Source organism: Sapajus apella, unplaced genomic scaffold (assembly GCF_009761245.1).
Source record: "Sapajus apella isolate SASKATOON/1434 unplaced genomic scaffold, GSC_monkey_1.0 scaffold7, whole genome shotgun sequence".
In the NCBI taxonomy this organism is placed as follows: domain Eukaryota; kingdom Metazoa; phylum Chordata; class Mammalia; order Primates; family Cebidae; genus Sapajus; species Sapajus apella.
Window position 1 is genome coordinate 6,392,271 of NW_022436947.1, and position 9,314 is coordinate 6,401,584.

Here is a 9,314-nt window from a genome sequence, read left to right on the forward strand (position 1 = left end):
AATTTGGGTCATTGGAAGGGAATGGGGAGTCAAGGAGGTGACTTCAGGTACGGGTGGACTGAGATGAGCTATTTTGATGGGGTTAGGATTAAGCTGATTTCTTTTCTCTCACCTTTTCTTTGTGCCAACTCTTGGCATAGCAATAGTGAAGAAAACAGTGAAATAAACTCCTTTTCTTCTAAGCTAGATGGAATATGGTCCTAGTCCAAGAGCTAAAAGCATCACTCTACTTCGCTATAACACTTGCAGCTTTGGTGTAAGCCACACACCCATGCTGTCAGGCTCCCAAAATGTCAAGGCACAGGATTTTTTGAGGGGAGGAGAGGTGTCAAGATTGTTGCATTATAAACTGGCTAATTTATTTCCCAAGGCATCCTGTAATCATAGTGCACCTGGGAGGATCTACGTTTCTCACTGTCTCTGCATCATGTGCCATATGTGAATTTCTTTGGCTAACATACTCTTGCTTGATTTGATTAGTCTGCAATTACAGGAACAAATGTCCCTTAAAAAACTTTTTTTAGAGTAGTTTTAGGTTCACAGCAAAACTGAGTGGGAAGTACAGAGAGTTCTCATATAACCCTTCTGCCTTTGTTTTGTGACTTTATTACTAATTTTCAAATAAACTTTATATGAATGCAGGTGTTATTCTGTTAGTGCAAAATTAAATTAAATGTTCCTCAATAATTGCTCACTAACTGGTAAAGCAAAAGGTAGGGGCAGATTGGTCTGAGTTGTGGGAAATTTCTCTTTCCCTATTCAGTAGAAGAGGGAGGATCATAATTTACATGGACTTCTTAGGGACTTTAGCCACTCGGTATAAGAGCATTTATCTTACTGAAAATCTTCCCATGTAGTTAGTTATACATCATATTTTTATTTCTGGGGGATTTTATTTTTCTCCTAGGAAGTTTCTCATTTTGTTTTTGCTAATTGGAAACCATTTTAAGTTATTCAGCCTGAAAGTTTGACTGCTTTGAGCGTTAGAACATGCCATAGCCGTACACCTTCCTGTAACTGAGAGTGTTCTAGGATTTAAATTTGTGATCTTGTTTATGTCTCATGTAGTTAGGTAGCCAGGGGGAAACTCATGATTGTATTCTTGATTAGAATTTTTTCTCCTGGCCACAAAGTCCAGTTTCTTCCTTCAGCCACAATTATCTCTCTACTAATCATGGCCAGTGGACATAACTGAAATGCTTCTGTGTTTCTCCTTTCAATCATGGGTCTTCCCCTGGGCTTTCCCTTTAATATTTGACCCTTTAAAAATTAATAGTCTGAAGCCAGGCACGGTGGTTCACGCCTGTAATCCCAGCACTTTGGGAGGCTGAGGCGGGTGGATCACCCAAGGTCAGGAGTTCAAGACCAGCCTGACCAACATGGTGAAACCGTCTCTACTTAATAAATACAAAAATTAGCTGGGCATGCACCCATAGTCCCAGCTACTCGGGAGGCTGAGGCAGGAGAATCGCTTGAACCCAGGAAGTGGAGATTGCAGTGAGCCGAGATCGTGCCACTGTACTCCAGCCTGGTGACAGAGCAAGACTTTGTCTCAAAAAAAAAAAAAAAAAAAAAAAATTAATTAATAGTCTATATAGAGTAGATCAAGAAAGAATAAGCTTGCTTGCTTTTTTTTTTTTTTTTTTTTTTTTTTTGACAGATTGGGTCCAGTTTCAAGTTCTCAATAACAAGTTTTGTGAACTTGGGCAAATTATTCCTGAATCTGTTTCTTTATTTATTTAACGCAGATTATTCATCCTCCTCTGCCTACCTCACAGGGCTGCTATGAAGATCAAATGAAATAATTATCAGAGTGCCTTGTAAACCATATAAACAATGCAAATGTAAAATAGTCTGCAAATATAAGAAATGTGAGGTTTAGTAAATTACATCAATTATGAAATGAAAGTTGGCTTGGGGAATTTATTTTCCCTTCTGTTGTCTTGTTTTGTGTAGCATAGAGTGCTTTTTCTTCATCTTAGTAAGTTCAGAGATGACTTTTGTTCGGTTTAGCTGTAGTTTTTTGTCTTTTTGCAAATAAGGCCAATGGAGTTAAATGCTTCACTTGTTGAAACATGATATAATTTGGCATAGATCATTGGTGCAAAGCAAAATTACAAAAAGAAAATTCTGATTTTGCACAGTAGCATAGATCATGCCTGATAGAACATCCTCCTCCTCCCCCTCTTTCTCAGTGTCGATTGCTAATCAGTTCTATGGAATCAGAAGTATTTTTTCTATACTTTTGTCAAAAACTCCAGTTTGTAATTTGACTTACATTCCTATTTCAATAAAACAATTATCTAAGTATTAAAGAAGACAGTTATCTAAGTAGTTGTTATACTTCACCACCCCCCCAACTGTTAGTTATATTATGTAGATGCTGGATGGTAGTAGATCAAGTTAGTTTAGTCACAATTTATAAAGAGCCTTTTTTATGTTGCTAGTATCTTCTCATGTTTGACACTATTCAGAAATAAACCCAGAAAACTGTAGGACTCCAGGACCCAGGCTGTGAATGACTGGTAGAACTGTTGGAGTAGAGCAGGCAGGCCGTGTTGGAAATTATTCCATCTAAAAGGTATCAGCTCCTGCCTCCTTGGCCTTAGTGACTAATGGAAATACATTCTTTTCAAATTCAAAAGCCTGTTCATTACTGCTTTTCTCTTCTGAAACACATTGCCAGTTTTATAATCAAGAAGGGCTTAATTATTTTTCTTTTTCTATTGCTTATGTTTATTCTTCATAAAATGACTTTTCTTCCATTTGATGGGCTGAGAAATAAGCTCCTATATTGGACTTTGTAGTCTTGCTTTTTTTATAGTGTAAATCAGCTCAGCTGGCTAAATGCCTCACTAACTGAAACTTCATAATGTAGCTGGAACTAAATTGTGCTCTGGAGCATTGAGTCTTTAAACTGGATTATTGATTTAGAAACCCATAATGGTGAAGAGGCTATAGACAGATAAGAAGCTCCCTCTCCTGATCCTTGAGCAGGTTTTTCCTCACTTCAGGGGCTCTGAGCTCACGAGCAAAATCCTAACCAAGTTTATCTTGCTAGGACAACCCATTTTAAATGCTCAGTAAAGAAAGAATAATTCTTCTCCCGCTTAACCACTAAAGAGCAACATATGTTTCTAACGTAGCTTTTTATTTTTTTTTTTATCTTTCATTTTTTTGTTGGTAAATCTCCCAGACAACAGCAGTTCTGTAGAGAGTTTAAATATGAAGGAATGGCAGGACGGGCTAAGGGCACTTCTACCCAACATTAACATCAACTTTGGTGGACTGCCCAATTCTTCTTCCCCCTCCAACGCCAACCACAGTGCACCAACGTCCAACACTGCCACCACCGACAGCCTGAGTTGGGACAGCCCTGGCAGCTGGACAGACCCAGCCATCATCACAGGTAACTTTCTCACTCCCTTCAGCTCCACTGACTGCCAACAGTTTGGTTTTTAGCACAGATTTAAAAAAAAAACAACAGAGATCTCTTCAACATAAGTTTCTTTTCACAAAGCCACAAGTGTGGAGTGGCTTGTTTTGTTCTCAGGGGTCACACAAGTCTCGTTGAAGCTGTCGGCCTAGTTGTGTATTAATAAGAAGGCATTTGGTGCCTAGGTTGCTTGTTTTGGTTTAAGTAGGTGTTAACGTCTGGCGACATGTGTATTTTGTAGACCTCAAAGTACAAAAGGATCTGACTGACTCTTCTGATAAGGAACATACTCCACTTTTTGTTATAAAGCTCTCTATTATAAGGCTGTCTTGTTACGTATCCCTGTTAGAGGAGGAAAAGCACAATTGGGAAATGCGGTCGTGCAATGGTGTTTTGCAGCTCCACCTCTGTGACAGTGGGGGACTAAGTCTAGTTCAAGAGGAGGCATGGATTTGTGTGACGACAAGTCTTGGTTGTTGGGGGAGGATCAAAGGAACATAAGGTTTAAAACGTCTTTTTGGAAGGAGTTTGAAATTGTAATCTCTTCAGTGTTTTCTTTTGATTTTGTTTTCTAAATTTGTTTGACGACCTTCTTCTTCTTTCTGCACAAACTCACCGTTTCCTCTCTTTTTTCTTTTCTCTCCTTAGGTATTCCAGCGTCTTCAGGAAACAGTTTAGACTCTCTTCAAGATGACAATCCTCCACACTGGCTAAAATCCCTTCAGGCCCTCACAGAGATGGACGGCCCCAGCGCTGCTCCATCACAGACCCACCACAGCGCCCCCTTCAGCACACAGATCCCACTGCACAGAGCCAGTTGGAATCCCTACCCTCCTCCTTCAAACCCTTCCAGCTTCCACTCCCCACCCCCAGGCTTTCAGACAGCCTTCAGACCCCCCAGCAAAACCCCCACAGATTTACTACAGAGCTCAACACTGGACCGCCATTAGGCAAAGAGGAGTAACCATTAGAAAACACAGGATTTGTCCCACTCTGTTTTCTCCCTCTCAGCCCACCACCCACGGCTCCCTTCTCATCTCTTATGTTCTGAAGAATCCAGTTCCTGATCAATTTTTTTCTCCCTACCCCCAGATGCAATGCGATCACAGGGTCATTACCATCTCTTTTTTAATTGTAAAAGTTTCTGTTGATCCAGCATTTGAGTGACACTGTTGAATGTTTCTAAAAATGCCTTTTTAAGGAGAGAAAAAAATATCAAAGGGCAGTCTCCATACTTAGAAAATTATTGTTTGTCTGTTGCGCATAATAATGACATAATCTGCTTAGCAGAAAATGACGATTAATCTATAGGAAAGGTCAAGTAAATGCATTATCAACTGCAGAAGTTTGAGAACCAGGTTCATTTACATGAGATTGCTAAATGCATGGGGGAAAGCAGTGGTCCTAGCATCCATCTTATATTCAGCTTATTATTATTGCAGGAAAAATGCTTTTAATTTAATTTAATTTTTAATTATTTTGGCAAGTTGATGGCAAGTTGATTGTGTCGTTAAGCAAAAGAATTTATTGGAAGCTGATGGAAAGACAAATTGATCTGTAGTAGTAACTGGCTGATTGCTAAAGAGTTTATAAGGAGGTGAGAAGTAATTTTTTTAAAAGAGAAAAAATTTTTGGCTTTAAAGTAAATTGAAATGTTTTAAAGAAAAAAAGTATTCACAGATTTAATACCTATTAATAATATAAGAGCTGAAATGTAAGTGATTTCTTCAGTCTTTCTCCTCTGTCAAAATCTTTTTTTCTTTTACCATCAATTCACCTGACTAGGCACTCTGAGATAGCACTGCTCTGGGGCCATCTGATCACCATCAGGAGCAAATCTCTGACCTTCTTGCCTGCAGCTTTTACTTAACCCTGTAGTTTCTGGACGTTTGTGCAGTATTGAAAAGACAGGAGAAAAGAAAACAGAAACCTGGTTATAACCTGATGCTAAAACTAAAAACAAGGAAATGTACCTCTTTCTTCAGAATTAAAACTAAAATCTTAAATAAAACAGAAAACTTGATGACGACACTTGGGTTGTTCTTGTTTTTGTTTTGCCATTTTGTTGCATGTGAGTTTGAAAGATTTTGTGACAAGTAGCCATCAGATATTTCCATTTGATTTTACATCTTCAACAATAGGGAGGGAGGATGGTTTAGAAGAAGAAAGTGGAGGAGAAACAACCTTTTTATTGTCAGTTAATGTCATCCTTAAAGTGCAGCCCATCTTGTCCTCAAGAATCTTTCTCAGTAGATTTCAGTAGAAGATTCCTCTTTCTGCCATTGTATTATGCAGGCCAAGCCTTCCCAACTGAGAAGCCTCATGCGCCGGTAATGGAGAGGTTATTGACATACTGAGATAGATGCTGGTTCTCTTTAGGGAGACCTGGTGGGAGCAGCAGCCACTATGCCACACAAGTGGCACCACTTTGTGAATGCCCTGATGGGAAAGAGATCGGGAAACAGTGAAGTGGTTGATCCACAGACACGTCTTTTATGACTGACCGTTTTAGGGAGTACCTGATGGTGGAGGGATGATCGCACCACTGACCAGAAGACGGTAGAGGATACAAGTTACCTGTTCCCCAACAGAACACCAGGATCTGTGTGGTTTGTATGTCTTGCCTTGGGCTGCATTCAGAAGTCCAAAGCTGGAACTGGCATATTTTCAGCCATGTCCATTAAGGGAAGCTTTGTAGCATCAACTAAATAGATCTAGATCGTACATTCTGTGCCTTCAGGTGGATTTTTTTTTTCCATCCTGACCTTTACCTTGTACTTGAATTTGTTAAAAAAAAAAAAAAATTCAACACAGTTTTTAGATACTTAACATCATTTCATGATGTTCTTTTTTTTTTCCTTAACCCTACTCTTTTCCTTCATGTATTCTCAAATAAATGTCACCACAAGTAGATGGTGACCAAGTGGATAGCAAATTGTTTTGTGAAATGAACAAAATGTCCCTGGATAAGAGGAGAGGACTAGAAATGACAGGGTGTCCTTGCCCTTGAACTTCACTTCAATCTCCTGAACCTTCACATTGTACTGTGAAGTGATGGACCAACGCGCAAATGATATGCAGATGGCAGTGAACTGTAATCAACGCTTTTTGCAGGGGAGGGGGAAAAATCCTGAGGTGGGCGTAGCAATAAATATGTTGCTTTTTCTGTAAAAGGAGGGAACTTCTACCTCATAAGGCTGTGCTGTCATTGTGTGTATGTTTAGTGAATCATAAATAAGAATTTATAAAAAACGAAGAATAAAAATCATAATGACCTGTGTGCCTACCACCAAGGTTAAATATAGAACCTCTGGTATCTTAAAAGCCCCTCTATCTGCCCTTCTTTTATTATACTTCATTTTCTTTCGTCATCATCTACAAATAGCCATTATCTTAATTTCCGTGTTAATCTTCAAGAGCTTTGCCAGCTGTGTATCTATCCCTGAATCATATATTGTTTCATCTTAAAAAGCTGAGTAATAAACCCAAGCCTAGCTGTGTAAGGAAAGGGCAATGTTGTCACTATTAAGGCTTTTAGGAGAAGGTAAACTAAACAGCTTCTGGGGCATAGTGTGGCTTTAGCATCTCTGATCATTTATGAAAGCCCCTTCTGAGAAGTACAGTGGGCAAGGTTATGAGTGAGTCCTGGAAAACAGGGCTTGCCAGTTGGGGTAGGTCTGTCGTGTAAGCACAATCACGGGTGTCGGGCAGAAATAGAGTCTACAGGGTCTACAGGATCAGTCTGCTCTCTGTTTCCTGAGTCAGAGCTCACTATGTCTTCCCTCCAGTCCTCTGGAGTAGATCACAGACATTTAGTGAATTAAGTGTCTCAACCCTTTGGGGTGAGGGGTGGGATTTAAAACAAATGTCATCTGATTAATTCACCAGGGCTTGGTGGGGAGAACAGAAACTTTGTTAGGCTTGGTCAAAATCAGATAAGTACAGAAAAGAACCTGAACCAAACTGATATAGGTGGCCTGTTGGTATATTAGCAGTAGGAATCTTGGTACTGACAGCTCTCAATACATCTGTCTCCGGCGTCTGTTACACAGCAGTCATTTATAATCTTTTCCTTTGTTCTCTCTCCTTTCTTAGATCTTCTTCCTGTATTCCTAAATCCTAAACCCTAGTCTTTTTTTTTTTTTAATCTCATTTTGCTGGAGTGACATCCACCAGTACTTCTTAAGGAAAGGTACATGGGAGATAAATATTTTAGTAATTTGCTTGTCTGAAATAATATTTAATTCTACTTCTCAGTTGATCGTTTGGTCGATACAAGATTCTAGGTTGTAGATATTTTTTCCTGCAGAAATGTGAAGGCTTATTACCTCCTTGCTTCCAGTTTTGTTGTGGAACAATCCAAAGATGCTCTTATCCTCTACATGTAATCCTTTCTCCCTCTTTGGAAGCTTGTAGCAAGTCTTCTGGAATTTCACAGTGATCTTCCTTGGTGTGGGTCTACTTTATTTATTTATTTAGAGAAGGAGTCTCACTCTGTCGCCCAGGCTGGAATGCAGTGGCGCGATCTCAGCTCACTGCAATCTCTGCCTCCCGGGTTCAAGCAATTCTCCTGCTTCAGTCTCCCAAGTAGCTGGGATTACAGGCCCCTGCCACCAAGCCTGGCTAATTTTTGTATTTTTAGTAGAGACAGGGTTTCACCATGTTGGCCAGGCTGGTCTCGAACTCCTGACCTCAGGTGATCTGTCTGCCTCGGCCTCCCAAAGTGCTGGGATTACAGGCATGAGCCACCAATACCCGGCCAGGTGTGGGTCTATTTTAATTCATTTTGCTGGACACAATGGACATACCGTAGGCTTTTAAAATCTTATGACTCATTTCCTTCAGTTCTGGGAAATGTTCTTGATTTATTAGTGTATTTCTTGCACTTACTTTCTCTGTTCTCCCTTTGTAACAATTCCATTATTTAAATACTAGACTTTCTGGATTTCTGCTTTTTAAAATATTTTCTCCAGTTTTCTATCTGTATTTTTGGCTCTTTTTTCTAGGAAGTTTTAACGTTATTATTTGTAGTTTTCTTCCCCTTGTGTCGTCTGTTTCTCCAAGTTGCTTTTATCTGTTTGCTTTGATCTCCACCTTTCTTATTAGAGGCTTCTATCCTTGATCTCAGCCAAAAGGCCAAGAATTGATTATATCAGAGACTCCATAGATGCTTGGTAATCATTGGTTATCTGCTTATGAATAAGACTGAAAAATTGATGGGGAGTTTTGAAAACATGAGTAGGGCTTGCCAACTTTGAATTTCCCTATTGGAAGATCTGGGTGGTCTCTTCTGTCGGATAACCTCTGTTGTCATTGTCTTTAGGACTTGTCTCTTGGCCTTGGCTGGTCAGATTCCATAGAGAAGAGTCTTACAATGGCTGGTCTAGTTGGTAAAGGTCTGACTGCCAAGGTGCCAGAGCTTGTTAATGGTCTCTGTATGTATTTAATATTATACTTCATATAATCCCTGGAGAGGAAAAGACTGTTTGCAGTCTTTTCCTCTCCAGAGATTAACTCTCCAAATATCTGCCCATTTATGAGAAGAATAGCGAGGAGTTGGGGAATGAATGTAGGGAGTTAACTTCTTAAAACAACTTTCTTGGTAATCTTTATTTTAGCCCCACTCCGCACACTTGATCTCTGGTTTTAGCAGTATCTAGTCCTGTCCATTCCTGTGCCCTTCAGGACTTTGTGATGTAAATTGGATTGGATCTCAGTTTCCTCTGTTGTTAGCTTAAGGTTGGACTTTCTCAAATGAGCTAGGTGAGTCCACCCAACCATCTACTTTCCAGGTCCTTAGATTTTTATTGCTGTTGTTTCCCCTCATTATCCCTGTTTTTCTTTTTTTTTTTTTTTTTTTTTTTTTTTTTTTTTTTTT

The 9,314-nt window shown here is 39.5% G+C and overlaps 1 protein-coding gene across 5 annotated transcripts in view; it reads left to right on the forward strand.

The window, feature by feature from the left end:
• Positions 1 to 5,467, forward strand: part of CNOT4 (CCR4-NOT transcription complex subunit 4) — a 148,139-nt gene extending 142,672 nt beyond the window's left edge. For 2 of the 5 annotated variants that reach the window (XM_032275909.1, XM_032275911.1), the window contains exons 11-12: positions 3,197 to 3,409; positions 4,085 to 5,467. In XM_032275909.1, the coding sequence (XP_032131800.1) occupies positions 3,197 to 3,409; positions 4,085 to 4,386 (515 nt within the window). In that variant the 3' untranslated portion in view covers positions 4,387 to 5,467. The remainder of the gene's footprint in view (positions 1 to 3,196; positions 3,410 to 4,084) is intronic. The other 3 variants (XM_032275912.1, XM_032275913.1, XM_032275910.1) reach the window with 2 other exon arrangements.
• Positions 5,468 to 9,314: the final 3,847 nt, after the last annotated feature.